Source organism: Oncorhynchus nerka, linkage group LG3 (genome assembly GCF_034236695.1).
Source record: "Oncorhynchus nerka isolate Pitt River linkage group LG3, Oner_Uvic_2.0, whole genome shotgun sequence".
Classification (NCBI taxonomy): Eukaryota; Metazoa; Chordata; class Actinopteri; order Salmoniformes; family Salmonidae; genus Oncorhynchus; species Oncorhynchus nerka.
The window spans coordinates 70,851,556-70,873,929 of NC_088398.1; the positions used below are offsets into that span (position 1 = coordinate 70,851,556).

Sequence of the window (22,374 nt, forward strand, 5' to 3'; positions counted from 1 at the left end):
CTCAGCCTCCAGTATTTATGCTGCAGTAGTTTATGTGTCGGGGTGCTAGGGTCAGTTTGTTATATCTGGAGTACTTCTCCTGTCCTATTCGGTGTCCTGTGTGAATCTAAGTGTGCGTTCTCTAATTCTCTCCTTCTCTCTTTCTTTCTCTCTCTCGGAGGACCTGAGCCCTAGGACCATGCCCCAGGACTACCTGACATGATGACTCCTTGCTGTCCCCAGTCCACCTGACCGTGCTGCTGCTCCAGTTTCAACTGTTCTGCCTTATTATTATTCGACCATGCTGGTCATTTATGAACATTTGAACATCTTGGCCATGTTCTGTTATAATCTCCACCCGGCACAGCCAGAAGAGGACTGGCCACCCCACATAGCCTGGTTCCTCTCTAGGTTTCTTCCTAGGTTTTGGCCTTTTTAGGGAGTTTTTCCTAGCCACTGTGCTTCTACACCTGCATTGCTTGCTGTTTGGGGTTTTAGGGTGGGTTTCTGTACAGCACTTTGAGATATCAGCTGATGTACGAAGGGCTATATAAATAAATTTGATTTGACTAAGCTCAGGACCCTTGGACTAATCACCTTCCTCTGCAACTGGATCCTGGACTTCCGCTCCCAGGTGGTCAGGGTAGGCAACAACATGTCTGCCACGCTGCTCCTCAAAAGTGGGGCCCCTCAGAGGTGTGTACTTAGTCCACTCCTGTACTCCCTGTTCACCCACGGCTGCGTGGCCAAACACGACTCCAACACCATCATTACGTTTGCTGACAACAACCTCTCCCTCAATGTGAGCAAGACAAATTAGCTGATTGTGGCCTACAGGAAAAGGAGGGTCAAACAGGCTCCCATTAACATTGACTGGGCCGTAGTGGAGCAGGTCGAGATTTTCAAGTTCCTTGGTGTCCATATCACTAACAAACTATGATGGTCCAAACACAGTGTACCCCGCACACTGACTCGGTACTGGTACCCCCTGTATATACAGTAGCCTCGTTATTTTAATTTTATTGTGTTTATTTGGTAAATATGTTCTTAGTTCTTGAACTGCGCTGTTGGTTAAGGGCTTGTAAGTAAGCATTTCACGGTAAGGTCTACACTTGTTGTATTCGGCAAATAAAGTGACACAAAGTTTGATTTGATTCACAGGCCTCTCTTACTGATGCCTTTATGACACCGTGTACCATGTAGTGAATAGGACCATTTCCTGATGGGAAAATATTTGTTGGCTAAGCCAAGGTACATGACTTACTGAGGTGTCTGCATATTTTCAAAATGTTTTAAATGAATGATATTTAAAAATTAACCATGATGATGGCTTTGCGAGCCATTTCTAAAACATCCCATCAAAAATAGGATAGCCCGTCACCGAGCTCCTCCCTCATACTCCCCATCTGAAGCACGTCTAGTCGCCTCTGTGCTCAGCAGTATATTTACAGTGCTCTGCCTTTCACTGGAGATCAAACGCCGGAGTACTCACGAACCAAGCAAACAGACATGGCAGAAAACGCCGACTTGGATAACCACCGTATCAAGAGCTTCAAAAACAAGGGACGCGATGTCGAGGTAGGATGTCTCGCATTTGGATAGAGCGGGTTACCAGTGATTCGTGTTGGATTTTTACTTTAGACACCGGCTATCTTCACCGGCCTTGTCTGACAAGCTTTTGATGAAGCCGTGTTAGTTAGTTAGCTAGCTTGAAAGCAAAGATTGTAACGTAAGCTAGCAATGTGCTCAGCCGGCTTCGCTAACGACGAACTATTACCTAGCTGATTACCTAAGCAGTTAACTTAGCTACCACCTGTTTTGAAAGCAGAATATAGTTGACAGCCCAACTGGCCAAATCCAAAGACGGTAGTTAGCAGAAGCATGTATTAGCTACATAGACTCTCTAACTAACTGAACCCTGTTCAGAACTGACAGTAGCTCGATATATTTTTGGTTAGTACCCTTGCCTTGTCCAACAATAATGAGCTAGCTAACTGACCAGCTAAAATAGGCATTTTTGAACGACTGCCTGTGCTGTAAATTATCTTCTAGTTAGCTGTTTATATAAGCCAGTTAGTTCGCTCGGTTAATTTGTCGGTTAACTTGAATCGGTTTACTTGCTAGTTCCACCACACACCAACTTTTTATCCGCATAACGTTAGGTCGGTATCTTATGTCCCAGCTGTCAATGTTAAACTATGGCATACTGACTTCACGTATTTATATTGGTTAGCTGTGGTATCTTTGATAATAACGCACACACTCTGTTTTATGTCTTTACAGAGTTATACAAAGAGTCATCTTTAAGACATCCCCAGTGTATGAAGGCTCCCATTGGAATGATTTGTCTAAATAGTAGATGAAGATAGGAGTTGATTTGTCTTTGGGAGCCATCTAAAACCATGGGATGTAGACCAGTCCCATAAGTGGTTGTTTTGAAACTGCAAGCTAACGTTACAAACACATGGCTACTATGATGGACAGGCAGACATTGCAAAGTGCGTCACTAGGGCTATTTCTGGCATCCTGGATGTCTATCTTGGGTTCTCCCAGGAGGTACAACCTGATCTGGGGCCTAGTGGAGGGTCCAGGAGGTAGATTAAGCCCTAAGAAGCACTGATCTGGGACCAGAGAGTTGTGTGTTCCCCGCAATGGTTGATTACTGAAACAATTTGGCACACACACTATAGTATTGGGGTGTGCAGTGGGAAAATCATATATTGGGGTTTGGTCAAGGTTAAAGTTTCCCATAGCCACAGATCTAGGATGAGTTTGGTTAACCCAAATCCTGACCTTAACCACAAGGATGATCTGACCCTGCTCCAGCAGAAGGGGCAACTTTGGCCAATTCCTCCCAGTTCAACTGTCTCTCACTAAACAGCCTTATGGGACATCATGTGAGATGCAGCCAGCATTACTTATCAAATATCTGCTTTGCTCTGTAAAGTCTAACATGTTTGGACTTGCTCCGTCAGTGTTGTGACCTTGGACTTAATTGTTCATCCCAGGTCACTGTATCCAGGGGGGACACTCACTGTTGACTCAGGACACTGCCCACTGGTCAAGCTATGTTTAAGCTACAGCCTAATATATGTATAAACTAATCATTGTCTTTAATCTGAATCCAGATGAGATGAATCAGATGTGTTAGTGCTTGGCTAGAATAAAAGCCTGCATCGACCCACACTGGCCCTCTGCTGATCTAGTCGGTGCTCACACCGACGCTCTTGACTGGGACACTGTCTGGTTGTTAGAGAGAGGAGAAGGTGTCTCACTCAGGTTCTCTGCACCTCAGCCTCCCTAGACAAAAATGTTTTTATAAATGAAGGATTTTCTTTCTCATATTGCTTCGTTTGTGTTCCAGACTATGAGAAGACATCGAAATGACGTGACAGTGGAACTGAGAAAGGTGAGGGAAGAAGCCTCATTTTAATATTTTTGTTGACGCACGACTTTGTAGCGGTGCTTCTACTGCTCCCTATATTAATGTGTTATTATTCACCTCTCTGCTTACACAGACCTTTAAACGGGCTGTTTCCTTCTCAACCTGTGTCTTGTCCCAGACAGGCTGGGTATTCCTCTTTGTCCATACAGAATGATCCCCTTCTCTATAGAGGCACTAACTCTGTCTCCAGCCATGACCTTTCACCTCTCTGGATTTACCTCTGACCCATATAAACTGCCTCCTCATAGGTATCTTTGTTTGACCTGCTGCAGGTAGAAATTGCTCTTGGGCACAGATCTAGGATCAGATCCCAACCAAAATTCGGAAAAAAGCCCAATTTTTAAAATTAGTTTAAAATTAATTTAAAAAAAAATTTACCCCTTTTTTTTCTCCCCAATTTCGTGGTATCCAATTGTTGTAGTAGCTACTATCTTGTCTTATCGCTACAACTCCCGTACGGGCTCGGGAGAGACGAAGGTTGAAAGTCATGCGTCCTCCGATACACAACCCAACCTAATATCCAGATATGAAACTGTATAAACCCCCCCCACCCCCACCCCCATCACTAACTCCCAGGACCAGGGATCTCATGGGAATCCCAGTTTGGATGGAGCCCTTGACCACAACTGACCCGTGAAACTGTTAGCCCAATTCTTATTCACCTCAGTCATTCAGCCACTCCCTCTACACCCTTCACCTTGATCTGCAGACCTGTGTACTGTTTCTGTATACCTTACTATCAGACTTAGTAATGATCTCTAACAGACTACATCCGGGTGATTAACAGAGATTTAAAAGTATATTCAGATATAATCTATGCTGAGATGCTTGGTGTGCTTTCCTGCTAAAAGGTGCTACATGGTCAATCTGACGCCTGCGTTGGCCTTTGCAGTATTTACAGTGATACGGCCTCTGCAGAAGTCAGGCCATTCATACACTACATGACCAAAAGTATGCGCTTCGAACATGTCATTCCAAAAACACAGGCATTAGTATGGAGTTTGTCCCCCCTTTGCTGCTATAACAGCCTCTGCTCTTCTGGGAAGGCTTTCCACTAGATGTTGGAACATTGCTGCAGGGACATCAGCCACAAGCATTAGTGAGGTCGAGCACAGATGTTTTGCGATTAGGCCTGGCTCACAGTCGGTGTTCCAATTCATCCCAAAAGTATTCGATGTGATTGAGGTCAGGGCTCTGTGCAGACCAGTCAAGTTCTTCCACACTGATCTCGACAAACCATTTCATGCTGAAACAGGAATGGGCCTTCCCCAAACTGTTGCCACAAAGTTGGAAGCACAGAATCGTCTAGAATGTCATTGTATGCTGTAGCGTTAAGATTTCCCTTCACTGGAACTAAGGAGCTTAGCCCTAACCATGGAAAACAGCCCCAGACCATTATTCCTCCTCCACCAAACTTTACAGTTGGCACTATGCATTCGGGCAGGTAACGCTCTCCTGGCATCCGCCAAACCCAAATTCTTCCATCAGACTGCCAGATGGTGAAGTGTGATTCATCACTCCAGATAACGTGTTTCCACTGCTCCAGAGTCCAATGGCGGTGATTGTTACACCGCTCCAGCCGATGCTTGGTATTGCACTTGGTGATCTTAGGCTTGTGTGCAGCTGCTCGGCCATGGAAACCCATTTCATGAAGCTTCCGATGAACAGTTCTTGTGCTGACGTTGCTTCCAGAGGCAGTTTGGAACTCAGTAGTCAGTGTTACAACAGAGGACAGAACATTTTTACCCGCTTCATCACTCGGCGGTCCTGTTCTGAGCTTGTGTGGCCTACCACTTAGAGGCTGAGCCATTGTTGCTCCTAGACGTTTCCACTTCACAATAACAGCACTTACAGTTGACCGGGACAGCTCTAGCAGGGCAGAAATTTGACAAACTGACTTGTTGGAAAGGTGGCATCCTATAACACTGCCATGTTGAAAGTCACTGAGCTCTTCAGTAAAGCCATTCTACTGCCAATGTTTGTCTATGGAGGTTGCTTGGCTCTGTGCACGATTTTATATACCTGTCAGCAACGGGTGTGACTGAAGTAGCCCAATCCACTAAAGGGTGTTCACATACTTTTGTATATACAGTACCAGTCAAAAGTTTGGACACCTACTCATTCAAGGGTTTTTCTTTATTTTTACTATTTGTAGAATGGAATAATAGTGAAGACATCATAACTTTGAAATAACACATGGAATCATGTAGTAACTAAAACAAAATATATTTTATATTTGAGATTCTTCAAAGTAGCCACCCTTTGCCTTGATTACAGCTTTGCACACTCTTGGCATTCTCTCAACCACCTTCACAAGGAATGCTTTTCCAACAGTCTTGAAGGAGTTCCCACATATGCTGAGCACTTGTTGGCTGCTTTTCCTTCACTCTGCAGTCCAACGTATCCCAAACCATCTCATTTGGGTTGAGGTAGGTTGATTGTGGAGGCCAGGTCATCTGATGCAGCACTCTATAACTCCTTGTTGGTCAAATAGCCCTTACACAGCCTGGAAGTGTTTTGGGTCATTGATCTGTTGAAAAACAAATGATAGTCCCACTAAGCTCAAACCATATGGGATGGTGTATCGCTGCAGAATGCTGTGGTAGCCATGCTGGGTAAGTGTGCCTTGCATTCTAAATAAATCACCTACAGTGTCACCAGTGATCTGTAGTGATTTTTATATATTCTATAAATACTGATTTTATTTATCACACCACTTCCTCCATGCTTCACGATGGGAACCACGCATGCAGAGATCATCCGTTCACCTACTCTGCATCTCACAAAGACACGGCAGATGGAACCAAAAATGTCACATTTGGACTCATCAGATCAAAGAACAGACATCCACCGGTCTAATGTCCATTGCTCATGTTTCTTGACCCAAGCAAGTCTCTTCTTCAAATTGGTGTCCTTTAGTAGTGGTTTCTTTTCAGCAATTTGACCACGAAGGCCTGATTCATGCAGTCTCCTCTGAACAGTTGATGTTGAGATGTGTCTGTTACTTGAACTCTGAAGCATTTATTTGGCCTGCAATCTGAGGTGCAGTTAATTTAAATTAACTGCAGCGGAGGTAATTCTGTATCCTCCTTTTCTGTGGCTGTCCTCATGAGAGCCAGTTTCATCATAGCGCTCAATGGTTTTTGTGACTGCACTTAAAGAAACTTTCAAAGTTCTGCACTTGAAGAATCTTGTATTAAAGTAATGATGGACTGTCATTTCTCTTTGCTTATTTGAGCTGTTCTTGCCATAATATGGACTTGGTCTTTTACCAAATAGGGCAATCTTCTGTATAACACCCCTACCTTGTCACAACACCACTGATTGGCTCGAACACATTAATTTGTGGAATTTATTTATTTATTTTAACAAGGCATACCTGTTAATTGAATTGCATTCCAGGTGACTACCTCATGAAGATGGTTGAGAGAATGCCAAGAGTGTGCAAAGCTGTCATCAAAGCAAAGGGTGGCTACTTTGAAGAATCTCAAATATAAAATATATTTTGTTTTGGTTACTCCATGATTCCATATGTGTTTTTTCATAGTTTTGATGTCTTCACTATTCTTCCATGTAGAAACAAATTAAGAAAAACCCCTGAATGGGTAGGTGTCCACTTTTGACTGGTACTGTCTATAGTGTACTTGCGTTTTGCAGAGCTGTTGTGAAGGAAGTTCTCAAGGAAGTGAGATTGTTTATACAGGACCTCCCCGCCCCCACCTACCCGTCAACCAATCATGTCATTGCAGAGCTATACGGTACCCTCCGCAGTTGTTTAAACATTTGGTACAGAGCTTGATTTGGCCTCTGCATGCCTCCAGAGGCTGCAGAATTGCGTCACACCCTCTTTACGGAGCTTCCAACCACATTTTCAGATCAAGCAAAAATGGGCTTAAATCTGAATCCTTTTAATATACAGGTTGTACTGTGTTGGATACAATACAACAAATGAGTTTGGTAGTCATGCAGCTGCTCTGTTTACACCTTTGTAAAGAGCCAGAGACTGAAGGGTTGCTCTGACCCCCTCCTGTGATACGTAGCCATCTCTCACTCATATGTCTAACAATCCGCTACTCTCATGTTGACTCTGTGATCTCTCTGACGCAAAAGAGTACCCTGTTCATGGCTTTGAATCTTACTTCCTCCCCCCTACTATCGTCCTCTGCTAGACCCCCCCCTCTGGGCTTTGACACACTCTTAACTCTCCTTCCACTTCCTGTTTTTTTTTCTCAGACGCTAAAACGACCCCCCTCGTCAAGGCTTTTGAGTCTGTCACTCACTCTTTTTACTTCATGATGCTGATTGGGATTTGCTGAGTCACTTGGTTGAGGAAGAGAAACTGAGGGAAGTTACCACTGATTCAGAGAGTGAGACATAGCTGTTGATGGGTGATAGCGGGTGAGGGAGAGTAGGGTTTGTTGGTGCTGCCTGCCGGAGCAGAGAGCAGCACAGGGCTGGTTAGTCGCCAGCAGTGACGCACGGCCTGGCACTGCAGCACACACTGGAATGTAGGCCAAGGGAATATCCCTCCTACCACTCACTCGCATGTTGAGCGTGTGTGTGTGTGTCTTTCACACTCTTTTCAACACCAGTGTGTGTGTCTTTCACACTCTTTTCAACACCAGTGTGTCTGTATACTAATTTTTGTTGCATGTGCATTTGTGTGTGTGTTTCACTGTCCCTTACAGTTGGGTGTGTCTCACTACCGTAGGAGCCTTACAGTTGGTGTGTGTTTCACTGTACCCTAGGAGCCTTACAGTTGGTGTGTCTCACTGTACCCTAGGAGCCTTACAGTTGGTGTGTGTCTCACTGTACCCTAGGAGCCTTACAGGTGGTGTGTGTCTCACTGTACCCTAGGAGCCTTACAGTTGGTGTGTGTCTCGCTGTACCCTAGGAGCCTTACAGTTGGTGTGTGTCTCACTGTACCCTAGGAGCCTTACAGGTGGTGTGTGTCTCACTGTACCCTAGGAGCCTTACAGTTGGTGTGTGTCTCACTGTACCCTAGGAGCCTTACAGTTGGTGTGTGTCTCACTGTACCCTAGGAGCCTTACAGTTGGTGTGTGTCTCTTAGTGCTTTTTAATGTTTGTTCAATTATCTAAAAAAATTATTGTGATTTTCAGTTAGGATTTTTTTTTTCAACATTTTAAATGCGCTATGCATCATGTGGGTTGAATGCCCTAACAACACAGTCCCAATGAGGGTAGTGACTGCCCATTACTGGTTATCACTTACCTGTCATTTATTCACTTTACTTTAATAAAATATTTCAGTTGTTGTGTATATTGCATTTGACTATTTAATTCCAAGTCATCTCTATAGAGCTGCTGTCTGACGAAATCACCTTTTTAGTTCTTCAAAGTAAATAAGGCTTACTTTTATGACTGCTGAACACCAACTATCAATCATTTAGATAATGTATTTTCGAGGTAAAGATATCTCGCGACGCAGCTCTCTTCCTCTCGATCACGTGTTCTCTCTTTGTTTGCCCCACTAAAATACCATGGCTGCATAAAATAAGTAGATCATTGAACTGACATGTTACAGAGCCTAAATGCTCTATATATACAAAAGTATGTGGACACACCTTCAAATGCGTAGATTCGACTGTTTTAGCCACACCCGTTGCTGACAGGTGTATAAAATTGAGCACACGGCCATGCAATCTCCTTAGACAAACATTGTCAGTAGAATGGCCTGACTGAAGAGCTCTGCAACAACGGCTCAGCCGCGAAGTGGTAGACCGCACAAGCTCAAAGAACTGGACCGGTGTAGCGCGTAAAAACTGTCCGTCCTCGGTTTCAACACTCACTATCGAGTTCCAAAATGCCTCTGGAAGCAACGTCACCACAACAACTGTTCGTTGGGTGCTTCATGAAATGGGTTTCCATGGCTGAGCAGCCGCATACAAACCTAAGATCACCATGCACCAATGCCAAGCGTCGGCTGGAGTGGTATAAAGCTCGCCGCCATTGGAGCAGTGGAAATGCGTTCTCTGGAGTGATGAATCACGCTTCACCGTCTGGCAGTCCAATGGACGAATCTGGGGTTGACGGATACCAGGAGAAGACTACCTGCCTCAATGCATAGGGCCAACTGTACAGTTTGTGGGAGGAATAATGGCCTGGAGTGGTTTTTCATGGTTCTGGCTAGGCCCCTTAGTTCCAGTGAAGGAAAATCTTAACGCTACAGCATACAATGACATTCTAGGTGATTCTGTGCTTCCAACTTTGTGGCAACAGTTTGGGGAAAACCCTTTCCTGTTTCAGTAGAACTCCCCTGTGCACAAAGCCAGGTCCATACAGAAATGGTTTTTCGGTGTGTAAGAACTTGACTGGCATGCACAGAGCCCCGACCTCAAATCGCCCAACACCATTGCCCGACCTCTCTAATGCTCTTGTGGCTGAATGGAAACAAGTCCCCTCAGCAATGTTCCAACATCTAAGGGAAAGTCTTCCCAGGAGAGTGGAGGCTGTTATAGAAGCAAAGGGAGGACCAACTCGATGATTTTGGAATGAGTTGTTCAACGAGTAGGGGAAGTTCAGGAGTTAATATGTGCTTAACAATTCACATAAGTTGCATGGGCTCACTCTGTGTTGTATAATAGCGTTTACCTTGATTTTTAAATGACTACCTCATCTCTGTACCCCACACAGTGAGTGAATTATAAGCACAGATTCAGTAACAAAGACCAGGGAGTTTTTCCAATTGTTCGCAAAGAAGGCCACCTATTGGTAGATGTCTTAAAGACATTGAATATCTCATTGAGCATGGTGCAGTTATTAATTAGACTTTGCATGGTGTACCAATACACCCTGTAACTATAAAATACAGGCGCCCTTCCTAACTCAGTTGGAGGAAAGGAAGGGAATGGGATTTCACCATGGCTGTGATAGAACTGAGGATGGATCAACAACATTGTAGTTAATCCACAATATGAACCTAAATGACACGGTGAAAAGGAAGCCTGCGCAGAATAAACATATTCCACAACTGCTCAAGGTGACTCTAATGTGTGTTGACTCAGAGGATTGAATACTGATCTAAACAAGATGCAGTGTATTTAGTGTGTTATAAAAATATAATCCACTTTGACATTCTAGTATTTTGTGTAGATAGTTGACGACAATAAAATAACATCCATTTTAATCTCACTTTGTAACACAAGATGTGGAAAAGGTCAATGGGTGTGATTACCTTCTGAAGGCACTGTATCTAAAGTTGAGTAATCTTATAGAGGACATCCCCATAGCGACACAGGGTTTGTACTTTGTCCCCAACTGTACCCCAGATGTCTCTGGGCAGACAGACTCCGGTCCCAGAGATGACGCACATCCCAGGGATGCGAGGGTCAGCTGTTTTTTTGACCGATATCCAGCTTCCACTTAAGTATTGGTGCTGTAGAAGTTAGTGTTGCTACTCTATCATATATTTCAGTATTCATCAATGTGTTGGTTTATTCTTTCATCTCTCCCTCTCTTCCGTCAGAACAAACGAGACAAGCATCTACTGAAGAAGAGGAACGTCCCACAGGAGGACAGTCTTGAGGACTCCGACATAGACTCTGACTTCCAAGGGGTGGGTGTGATGTCACTTTAGTGACCCATTTGCTATTGCGCTGGGCTGGCTATCTCTAAGACAGGAGACTTGTTACAGATGGAAATGTACTGCCTAGACTATCTGTCAGGTAGGACCAGCTGGACAGGCGTGGCCAACCCTCCTGGAGATCGATTGTGTTGTGTTCGTGCTATACAATCCATTTCTATGTGTGACATTGTAATCTAGACATGGGTCTTAAACCCCCTGGTCTCTATGGTTTGTATGATGTACAATGCATCGAAAGTATTCAGTCCTTCCCCTTTTCCACATTTTTGTTACGTTACAGCATTATTCTAAAATGGATTTTAAAATAAATCCTCATTAATATACAAACAATACCTCATAATGACAGTGAAAACAGGTTTTTAGACATTTTTGGAAATGTATTACAAATTAACATCTTTCAGACCCTTTGCTATGAGACTCGAAATTGAACTTAGGGGCATCCTGTTTCCATTGATCATCCTTGATGATTCTACAACTTGATTGGAGTCCACCTGTGGTCAGTTCAATTGATTGGACATGATTTGGAACACACCTGTCTATACAAGGTCCCACTGTTGACAGTGCATCTCAGAGTGTAAACCAAGCCATGAGGTTGAAGGAATTGTCCGTAGAGCTCCGAGACAGGATTGTGTCGAGGCACAGATCAGGGGAAGGTTACCGGGGGGGGGGGGGGGAATGGAAGAAGTTTACCAACATCAAAACTTTTCCTAAAGCTGGCCACCCGGCCAAACTGAGCAATCTGGAGAGAAGGGACTTGGTCAGAAAGGTGACCAAGAACCTAATGGTCACTCTGGCAGAGCTCGAGTTCCTCTGGTGATCAGAGAACCTTCCGGAAGGACAACGTCTCTGCAGCACTCCACCAATCAGGTCTTTATGGTAGAATGGCCAGACGGAAGTCACTCCTCAGTAAAAGTCATGACAGCCTGCTTGGATTTTTCAGACCATGAGAAACAAGATTCTCTGGTCTGATGAAACCATGATTCAACTCTTTGGCCTGAATGCCAAGCGTCACGTCTCGAGAGAACCTGGCACCATCCCTATGGTGAAGCATGGTGGTGGCAGCATCATGCTGTGGGGATGTTTTTCAGCAGCAGGGACTGGGAGACTAGTCAGAATCGAGCAAATAATGAACAAAGGAAAGTACAGAGAGATCCTTGATGAAAAACTGCTCCAGAGCACTCAGGACCTCCGACTGGGGTGAAGATTCACCTTCCAACAGGACAACGCAAGCACACAGCCAAGACAATGCAGGAGTGGTTTCGGGACAAGTCTCTGAATGTCCTTGAGTGGCCCAGTCAGAGCTCAGACTTGAACCCGATCTAACATCTCTGGAGAGACCTGAAAATAACCGTGCAGCAACGCTCCCCATCCAACCTGACAGAGCTTGAGAGGATCTGCCGAGAAGAATGGGAGAAACTCCCCAAATACATGTGCCAAGCTTGTGGCGTCATACCCAAGAAGAGTCCAGGCTGTATACGCTGCCAAAGGTGCTTCCACAAAGTACTGAGTAAAGGATCTGAATACTTATGTAAATGTGATATTTCAGGTTACTTTAAAAAATAAAACCTGGTATTGCTTTGTCATTATGGGGTATTGTGTGTAGATTGAGAACAATAAAAATATATATTCCACAAAAATGTCAAATTTAGAATAAGGCTGTAATGTAACAAAATGTGGAAAAAGTCAAGGGCTCTGAATACTTTTCGAATGCACTGTATGGGGATCCACAGGGGGATGTAAAGGTAAAGAGGAGCTTTTTACCCTGCTGACTGGAGACCTGTCACTAAGCTAATGAAATGAGGAATAGGCCCTGGTCTGGCCTGGTTTAGCTGCTACAAGGTGAAGTGTAGTGATAGGCTAGCATGACATTCTCAGCCTGTGAGCTCACACAGCCTCAACGGGCCGGTCAACACAGAGAAAACAGCACTGTGTCTCCTCAGAATGATCTGTTAAATGGATGTTTATGTGAATTGTATCCCCTCCCCCCATGTTGTTGCTCTGTAACCTGGTACTGATGTTGTCCCTTCTGTCTTTACAGCAAAACGTCACACTAGAAGTTATGTTACAGGTCAGCCTCAACTTCATGTACACACACACACGTCTACTTGTTAACTAAAAGACATCCTCTGAGTGTGGTGCTGTAACGTGTGTTCTCTGTCCCGCTGAAGAATGCCGCCAGTGATAACGCTGTGGTCCAGCTCAGTGCCGTACAGGCTGCCAGGTAAAAGTGTGTGTACAACTTTTACTATAATTGTGAGTATCCGAAGTCTTCACAAGAATAGTAAACCAACTACAATTCTGAGAAGTGAGGACATTTTGCCGGTCCTCACTTGTAAACTGTCTATTTTTAGGTTTAGGGGTTAAGTTTTATTGTTAGAATTGGGTTGAGGGTTAGGGAAAATATAATTTTCTCAAGTAGAGTAAGACGTGTGATCATCTTGTCCTTCTCTCTGCTTTGTATCTCTCAAACCCTGTTTTCTTTTCCATGACTCAAACATAACACTTCCTGTTTTTGTGTCCGTCAGAAAACTCCTCTCCAGTGACAGAAACCCTCCCATTGATGACTTGATAAAGTCTGGCATCCTGCCCATCCTAGTCAAATGTCTGGAGAGAGACGACAAGTGAGTCTGCTGCTGCCTCAGACCAATGTCCTCTCTTTGACTGTCTCTACTAATGCACTGTTGGGACATTTACTGGGAGGTAATCCTGTAGTCTGACAGGATTAATGTCTAAGAGATATGATGCAGATAAGGTGTGTGTCAGGCACAGGAGAGTCCCTTGGCCCATTTCTCTTTTAGCCAACCCAAACAAAATATTTCCCCATTCCCAGGACCTTGTGTTCAGGACAACACACACAGGACCTTGTGGTCAGGAATGGAGACCCACCCAGGACAATGTGTGTGTGTGTGTGTGTGGGGGGTTAGGATGAAGATGGGTTGATATTAATGGAAGGCCTCTCATTCTGTCTCTCACTCTTTCCCTCCTTTCTCTGCGCTAGTCCGTCTCTCCAGTTCGAGGCAGCCTGGGCCCTGACCAACATAGCATCTGGTACTTCACAACAGACCCAGGCTGTGGTCAAATCCAGTAAGTTCAGCAGCTCACTCTGCCCTGCTCTTATTCTGACTGTCTGTCTGGGCTCCGTCTCTCTGCCCGGCTCTTATTCTGACGGTCTGTCTGGGCTCCGTCTCTCTGCCCTGCTCTTATTCTGACTGTCTGTCTGGGCTCCGTCTCTCTGCCCTGCTCTTATTCTGACTGTCTGTCTGGGCTCCGTCTCTCTGCCCTGCTCTTATTCTGACTGTCTGTCTGGGCTCCGTCTCTCTGCCCGGCTCTTATTCTGACTGTCTGTCTGGGCTCCGTCTCTCTGCCCGGCTCTTATTCTGACTGTCTGTCTGGGCTGCCTCTGCCCGGCTCTTATTCTGACTGTCTGTCTGGGCTCCGTCTCTCTGCCCGGCTCTTATTCTGACTGTCTGTCTGGGCTCTGTCTCTCTGCCCGGCTCTTATTCTGACTGTCTGTCTGGGCTCCGTCTCTGCCCGGCTTCACTAATGCTTCTGTTATGTTATCGTTGTGTGTGAAATTGTGATATGTCAATTCCTAACTCTCTCTGTATGTACGAACAGATGCTGTTCCCCTGTTCCTGCGACTGCTCCACTCTCTCCATCAGAATGTGTGTGAACAGGCTGTGTGGGCACTAGGCAACATCATAGGTGAGTAAAGATACTGACATGCTGACTACAGTGGTCACGCGCATGTTCGTTTTTGTCCAATCACACAAGATGAGGACACACAGGTTGACATATCAAAACTAACTCTGAACCAACTGTTATTTTTGGGACAGGTTGAAACACATGAAACATTCATGGACATTTAGCTAGCTACCTTGCTGTTGCGAGCTAATTTGTCCTGTGATATAAACATTTGAGTTGTTATTTTACCTGAAATGCACAAAGTCTTTGTAGAATTCTTACCCATTTTTGAGTCAAACAAGTTTCTAGTAATCTCTCCTCCAGTCGTCTGTGTACTTTATATCGCTGTTGGCAACCAATTTTAAGGTGCTTTACCACCACCGACTGGATTGTGGACCTCAGTTCATCTTTCAGTCACCCATGTGGGTATATGCTCCTAAAAACCAATGAGGAGCTGGTGGAGGTGGGACTTGCAGCGCGGCCAGCGTCAAATGGAACCAAGTTCTATTTTAGTGCCTAGCTACGCAGATGCTCGTAGACTCGCACAAGCAGTTTGGATGAAATGATTGAATAACGTGTACAAATGTGTACATTTATTTTGCCCTGCGAACGTAACGAGTGGTGTGGCCAGCATGTCAGCGAAATGACGTTGCCACGAGCAGCACTGCAGATATTGGGACTTTGCTTTCACACAGTCACAGGGTTCACGTCACGCTGTTCACAGCGTAGTAGCCTGGGCACCAAAACAGTGGAGAACTTGCGCCGCAACGTTCTGTTGAAAAAACTGACTTACTTTCTGCATCCACTTCATATTGCTGTGTCTTCATTTAACTTCATTGTATTTGTCATAGCTCACTACCTAACCAGGAAAAACGCTGTGCCCAAATGATGACCCCCTGACCTGTGATGCTTCTCCCCCAGGCGACGGGCCACAGTGCAGAGATTATGTCATCTCCCTGGGTGTGGTCAAGCCCCTGCTGTCCTTCATTAACCCCTCCATCCCCATCTCCTTCCTCCGCAACGTCACCTGGGTCATCGTAAATCTCTGTCGCAACAAGGAGCCACCGCCCCCCATGGAGACAGTACAGGAGGTATGTACATGTGGGTACCGTGTGTGTGAGCAGTGTTATCGTGAGTCTCTCCAGCCAGTCGGCCAAATGACTCCTCACTAGGAGGAATGTTTAGAGACATACCTTACATGACCACATTACTAGTCTGCTTTTCACACCATCTTTTCCTCTCTCTACCTCAAACTGTTTTCTCTTTTCCAGATTGTTCCAGCTCTGTGTGTTCTTCTATACCACACAGATATAAATGTAAGTATGGAAGTGTATTTTCATTACCCCTAAATGGTACCATAATTTTGACATCAGCAGCCCCATTAAAACAACACTTATTGGACTCGTTGACATACTTGTGTAGATCCTGGTGGACACGGTGTGGGCTCTGTCCTATCTGACGGATGGTGGGAACGAGCAGATTCAGATGGTGATAGACTCTGGCGTAGTCCCCTTCCTCGTTCCTCTGCTCAGCCACCAGGAGGTCAAAGTTCAGGTAAGATGGCTCAACAGGGACACCATAGAATTGGGAACAATTACCATGGTAACTGATAACATTCAGACTTAGACCCAAACACACTGGTATAGATGGTGTGCTTATAAAATGAATCATTGATTAGCAGATGTTATTGCATGTGACCAATAAACGTTTATTTTAAATCAACAAGTATTAAAACCTTTGCTTTACTGATCATGAGGGCTAGGTGTACTTTAGTAAAACTGCAGCCATATGTTGAAGAAACTCCTAGCTTTCCTTACAACATACAGATCAGTGATCATTTCAAGGAAGGGAGGAAACGATGCGTTTTTATAAGTAATACATCAGGGTGTGTTGTCTTTTCTGACGCACTGACATTGTGGGTGTTGACCTGCTGTGTTGTCACTTCCTGCAGACTGCTACGCTGAGGGCAGTAGGCAACATTGTGACGGGGACAGACGAGCAGACACAGATGGTTCTCAACTGTGACGTCCTCTCCCACTTCCCCAACCTGCTCACACACCCCAAAGAGAAGATCAACAAGGTAGAGCACACACACACTCCCCCGAGAGGGAACGGAAACAGGGAGGGGAGAAGCCAATGTCAATGGTTAGCAGGCCAACAGGAAATTGTTTGGTTTGACTGTGTGAGATTGGACTGTTAATAGGAAGTGTTGTGGCATAACTGTCTGTGATTGGTTCGTCTACAGGAAGCAGTGTGGTTCCTGTCCAATATCACGGCTGGGAACCAGCAGCAGGTTCAGGCTGTGATCGACGCAGGACTCATCCCCTTGATTATCCACCAACTGGCCAAGGTGAGAGATCTGTGGTGTGCGTCTGTCAGTAGCGTAGCCAGAATGTGTTATTTGGCCCCCAAAAAACTTCCTGCAATTCTACACATTTTGCCATGAAGTACTCGCGCCTTTTCTAAAATGTTTGTTAAATCAGTTTTGCTTCTAAATTCAGTTGTATTTAAGCAACATCAACAAGTGTCTTGTTTGCGCCAGCCCAATAATGTCTGCATATCATGTGTGGCATCTGTAATCAGCCAGCTGTATCCAATTCCAGCCACCACTCACCTGCTTCTCTCTGTCCGCTCTTCCTGCATCACTTTTTAAAATATAATTTAGCTATGTTGGCGGGGGGGGGATGCAGACCCTGGTCAGTCTTCTGTTACATTTGATACATTGGAGCAGCGTGCAGAGTGAGAAAAGTTGATACATTGTTTAATTTCATCCCTAGTATAACCAAGAGTACAGGCCAGTCTTTGCAAATTCACTGTCACGCAGAGAGGAAACCCCGTTTCACAAGAGGCATGTCTGCAGCTTTACAGGAAAGAAAACGTCTCGATCTCAAACGGTTAAAAATATCACCCATATTACCGGAGATAGCTTTTGTTCTTTCTGCGCGATGTCGCACGCATTTGATATAATTTCACACACCATGTCGAGGGCCGTTTTTAAACTAATCCCGGACACTAATTATTGGTTTGCACAGGAAGAAAGGGAAAGTATCTGCTACTCATGAGATGTGTTTCGAAGTTAGGATTCTTATAGACTTAATGGAAGACTATAGTGTAAAAAAATATATATTTTTGGTGCTCCTTACATTCTGTTTGGTACCTAACGTTTTTAAAGTTGGGAACAGTGTGTTTTTGGGAGAGAGAGGTGTATGTTTATGAGGGAGGGAGTCTTAACTGAAGAGTAAAGGTGATTTCATGACAATGACATTAAATTATTTATTTTATTTTTTATTTTACCTTTATTTAACTAGGCAAGTCAGTTAAGAACAAATTCTTATTTTCAATGACGGCCTAGGAACAGTGGGTTAACTGCCTGTTCAGGTGCAGGTGTAGCCTGTTCATTATGCACGTGTAGTCATTCCTCCAGCCACATCATAGGTAGGCCTTTTCAGTATTCTATTATACGGTGAACAATGTGAACTTTAAATTAAATATGTTGTATTGGGGTGAACAGGACGCTAGGCCGCTGAAGTTTCCCCCGTGGTATCATGATACTTGGCCTGGTATTGTGACAACACATTCTCATGCTGTTCTACACATTTTGCAATGAGGCATTTTTTGCATTTTTAAAGCTAATTAAACCTAACATTTTTTTTATGATCCCCATTAGCTGTTGCGAAAGCAGCTGCTACTCTTCCTGGGGTTCAACACAAAACATGAAACATAATACAGAATGACATAATACAGAACATCAATAGACAAGAACAGCTCAAGGACAGAACTACATACATTTTTTTTAAAGACACATGTAGCCTACATCTCAATACATACACACAAACTATCTAGGTCAAATAGGGGAGAGGCGTTGTGACCTGAGGTGTTTCTTTATCTGTTTTTGGAAACCAGGTTTTCTGTTTATTTGAGCAATATGAGAATGAAGGAAGTTCCATGCAATTAGGGCTCTATATAATACTGTACACATTCTTGAATTTGTTCTGGGTTTGGGGACTGTGAAATCACCCCTGGTGGCATGTCTGGTGGGATAAGTGTGTGTGTCAGAGCTGTGTGTAAGTTGACTATGCAAACAATTTGGGATTTTCAATACATTGTTTCTTATGAAAACAGGTGATGCAGTCAGTCTCTCCTCAACTCTTAGCCAAGAGAGACTGGCAGCATAGTATTTATATCAGCCCTCTGATTACAATGAAGAGCAAAACGTGCTGCTGTTCTGGGCTAGCTGCAGCTTAATTAGGTCTTTCCTGGCAGCACTGGACCATATGACTGGACAATAATCAAGATAAGACAAAACTAGAGCCTGCAGGACTTGCTTTTTGGAGTGTGGTGTCAAAAAAGCAGAGCATCTCTTTATTACGGCTAGACCTCTCCCCATCTTTACCACCATTAAATCTAAATGTTTTGACCATGACAGTTTACAATCTAAGGTAATGCCAAGTAATTTAGTCTCCTCAACTTGTTCAACAGCCACACCATTCATTCATTACCAGATTCATCTGAGGTCTAGAATTTAGGGAATGATTTGTACCAAATCCAGTGCTCTTAGTTGTAATGTTCAGGACCAGTTTCTTACTGACTGATAAATGCTCTGGATTGTGACCTGACTTGTTTACTAAATAGAGGAGGCAGTGGCATGGTGTATTGGGGTGTGGCTTTCAGTTAGTTATTTTTGTCCACCCATTCCATGAGTGAAGGTCATGCCAGTTCACTCCTTGCTATTCAATCTGATGGTGTTTGCATGTTTAGGTAAAAATACAAATAATGTCCCGTTTGCAGAGGTGGGTAGAGTACTAAAAATCGAAGTAAAAGTACTGTTACTTACAGTAGATTGTGATTTACTCAAGTAAACGTAGCCTTCTTAAACTACTCAAGTAAGAGTAAAACATTTTTTTATAGGGGGTGGTGGAAGGGTTCATTTAAAAAAGTTTCCGGTCACACACCTTTTTCAGTACTTGTTACATATTTTGTGTGGTAATTCTTTTTTACACCTAACTGACGGCAAGAAGAACAACAACTTAGTGCACTTTATTTTACATAAATGTATTATTTAAGCCTGCCAGCACCATCTTGTGGACACCAGGAAAAGTGGCGACTGTTAGCAGCAGCTAACGGGATCCTAATAAAAATGAAATGCTAAATTGCAGATGTCCTCCAGCACAGGTAGTCTCCAATGAAGACTGACATTTAAGAAAATCTGTAGACTCTACAGTTTTTAAATTAGTCTTATTTAAAGTTGTTTTAATATCTATCAAGGTGCTCAGTTTCATAAAAAGGTAAATGGAACTTGAGACATCTGAATAATTTCAATAGCATTCATGAGAGAAATATTTCATATTACAAGTACATGTGATGGTGAATGTGTACTAAAAACATTTTACTCTTGAGTGTGATGTTACATGTTTAACTCAGAATTAAATGTTAAGGAGGATCAGGCAAATGTTACAACAATCCATATCGAAATGTCACTAGTCTAGTATGCAAATCAGTCCCATTTCAGCATGAGATTAAACATCGAGGTTTGTAGTCAGGTAATAAATTAACAGTGCAGATATCAATTGCCACAGTAAACTCAATCATATTTTTCTTGCCAAGGTAGGATTTACACTCTTCCGAACCTCTCCACTTTGAAGGATCTTTTCTTGGCTGGCTGGGCATTTCTCCTTCCCCTCATTTGTGCCGCTGCAAACAAAACTGTACATGTTACTACCTACCTCTGCCTGTTTGGAACACTGTCTAGTAGAGATGATACAACAGGATGTATCTGATTGGGTGGTCCTGGCTCCCCTGTGCCTACATGGCTGTTGTCTGTGTAAGCCTGAGAGAGATGATCTTCCTGTCATTGCTGTGTAGTGATATGTTACGTAGTGCTGACAACCCGTGTGTCGCCAGGGGGACTTTGGGACTCAGAAGGAGGCAGCGTGGACCATCAGCAACCTCACCATCAGTGGCCGGAAAGACCAGGTGAGTCTGTCACACACATTGCAACCTCTATCAGATAGACTATTGACTTAGACATGGACAGGTATGGGGCTGCATTGTCATGCCAGGGCCTCTAGAGCTGGAGCGTTCAGACCAGTGAGTTTATGAACTAATCTAATGCCAGTGACTGAACCTGCTTACACAATCATAAGTGTCAGCAGTGATTTGTCAGAATTGCTTACTGCTGTCTTCTTGTTTGTGTAGGTGGAGTACTTGGTGCAGCAGAATGTAGTCCCTCCTTTCTGCAGCCTGCTTTCAGTGAAGGACTCCCAGGTGGTCCAGGTACTCCTAGACGGCCTCAAGAACGTCCTCATCATGGCCGGGGACGAGGCCAGCACCATCACTGAGATCATAGAGGAGTGTGGAGGTGTGTGCCTGCATATTCTCATGATGGCTGGAGGAGGTACTGTGTGTCTGAAGTGAATTGTTGCTTTCTGATCTGCTTTCCACTCAGGTCTGGAGAAGATTGAGAATCTACAGCAACATGAGAATGAGGACATCTACAAACTAGCCTTCGAGATTATTGACCAGTACTTCTCAGGCGACGAGGTGAGTTGTAAAATCACACACACAGTCCAGGGCTTCTGTTAGGAAAATGTAGCACCAGACATTTGACCTGCAGCATTTTCATTAACCGACCCATATGCATTGGGTGCGTAACCTGATTAGGGCGTCCTCCCACAGTGCTCAGAAACACAAATCACATTTTGATGAAGGTAATTCATCTTAACAGAACATGCAACGGCGTGCATCCTTCTTACTAAATTCCGATGCAAACTTTGAAGATGTTAGAATAACTGTCCACATGAACTTTTCCTCAGACAACAAGACCAGTAACTAACAGCAACATCACTAGCCTGTCAATGTACTATGCACCATAGTAGAAAAGTTGACCTATTCTATTGGTCAGCTTGTCGTTCTCTACGAGAAATAAATAGCCTTTTCTAAACAGACTCTGGGACAGTTGTGGGACGATAGATCACAAATTCATACAACAAGTAGGTGTCGTGACTATCATTAATCTGATGACTGTGTTTAAACTATGTTTAATTGTTACTCGATTGAAATGAATCATGTAACAATTAACTCATTAGACATTTGGTGCACCACGGTAAAAGTTGTTTAGCGAGTTGCTATCTCCCGACTTTAAACTCTAAAGATATACAGACATCTCTTACATCAATTACAGTCGATTATTAATGTATTATTATTACCTCATATCAGTCTCATTCTGAACGTCGCATACTCCCTGATATCTGAAAGAGCCCTAACCTCTGATCAATCAGAAATACACAAAATGGCTTAGTAAATAAATAATGAACTAAATAATACACACTTACATGAGAAAAAAGTCCCTAGTGAACTGACACCGTATGACAGCTTGTTACATAATGGAAGGGAGGAGAGAGTCAACTTATCGTACATACATTTTGGAAGCTGCGCTCACAGAAATACGTATACTTAGCACCCTAACCACTGCTCATTCAGATTAGAAATGCAATATATATTTACGCGGAGGTGTGTTTCTCTGTCTCTCAGAAACCAATCGATCCGTCTATGGTTAGTGGCTTGATGTAAGGCTCTGATTATCCACCAGAGGTCACAATGTCCTTAGTTGTAGAGCTTCTCTGGTCTTGGGAGTGTTCGTTAGCATAGATACTTCAGACGTACC

At 43.9% G+C, this 22,374-nt stretch overlaps 1 protein-coding gene across 2 annotated transcripts in view; it reads left to right on the forward strand.

Annotated features, from left to right (window-relative positions):
* Positions 1–1,379: 1,379 nt before the first annotated feature.
* Positions 1,380–22,374, forward strand: part of LOC115113003 (importin subunit alpha-4-like) — a 28,455-nt gene continuing 7,460 nt past the window's right edge. Inside the window, exons 1-17 of one of the 2 annotated variants that reach the window (XM_029640176.2) lie at positions 1,382–1,557; positions 2,263–3,258; positions 3,344–3,388; positions 10,911–11,000; positions 13,066–13,095; positions 13,196–13,248; positions 13,553–13,648; positions 14,026–14,111; positions 14,646–14,732; positions 15,633–15,802; positions 15,983–16,027; positions 16,134–16,265; positions 16,663–16,791; positions 16,957–17,061; positions 20,613–20,684; positions 20,907–21,069; positions 21,157–21,251. In XM_029640176.2, the coding sequence (XP_029496036.1) occupies positions 3,347–3,388; positions 10,911–11,000; positions 13,066–13,095; positions 13,196–13,248; positions 13,553–13,648; positions 14,026–14,111; positions 14,646–14,732; positions 15,633–15,802; positions 15,983–16,027; positions 16,134–16,265; positions 16,663–16,791; positions 16,957–17,061; positions 20,613–20,684; positions 20,907–21,069; positions 21,157–21,251 (1,395 nt within the window). In that variant the 5' untranslated portion in view covers positions 1,382–1,557; positions 2,263–3,258; positions 3,344–3,346. Of the gene's footprint in view, positions 1,558–2,262; positions 3,259–3,343; positions 3,389–10,910; positions 11,001–13,065; positions 13,096–13,195; positions 13,249–13,552; positions 13,649–14,025; positions 14,112–14,645; positions 14,733–15,632; positions 15,803–15,982; positions 16,028–16,133; positions 16,266–16,662; positions 16,792–16,956; positions 17,062–20,612; positions 20,685–20,906; positions 21,070–21,156; positions 21,252–22,374 lie in introns of both variants that reach the window. The other variant, XM_029640168.2, reaches the window with a different exon arrangement.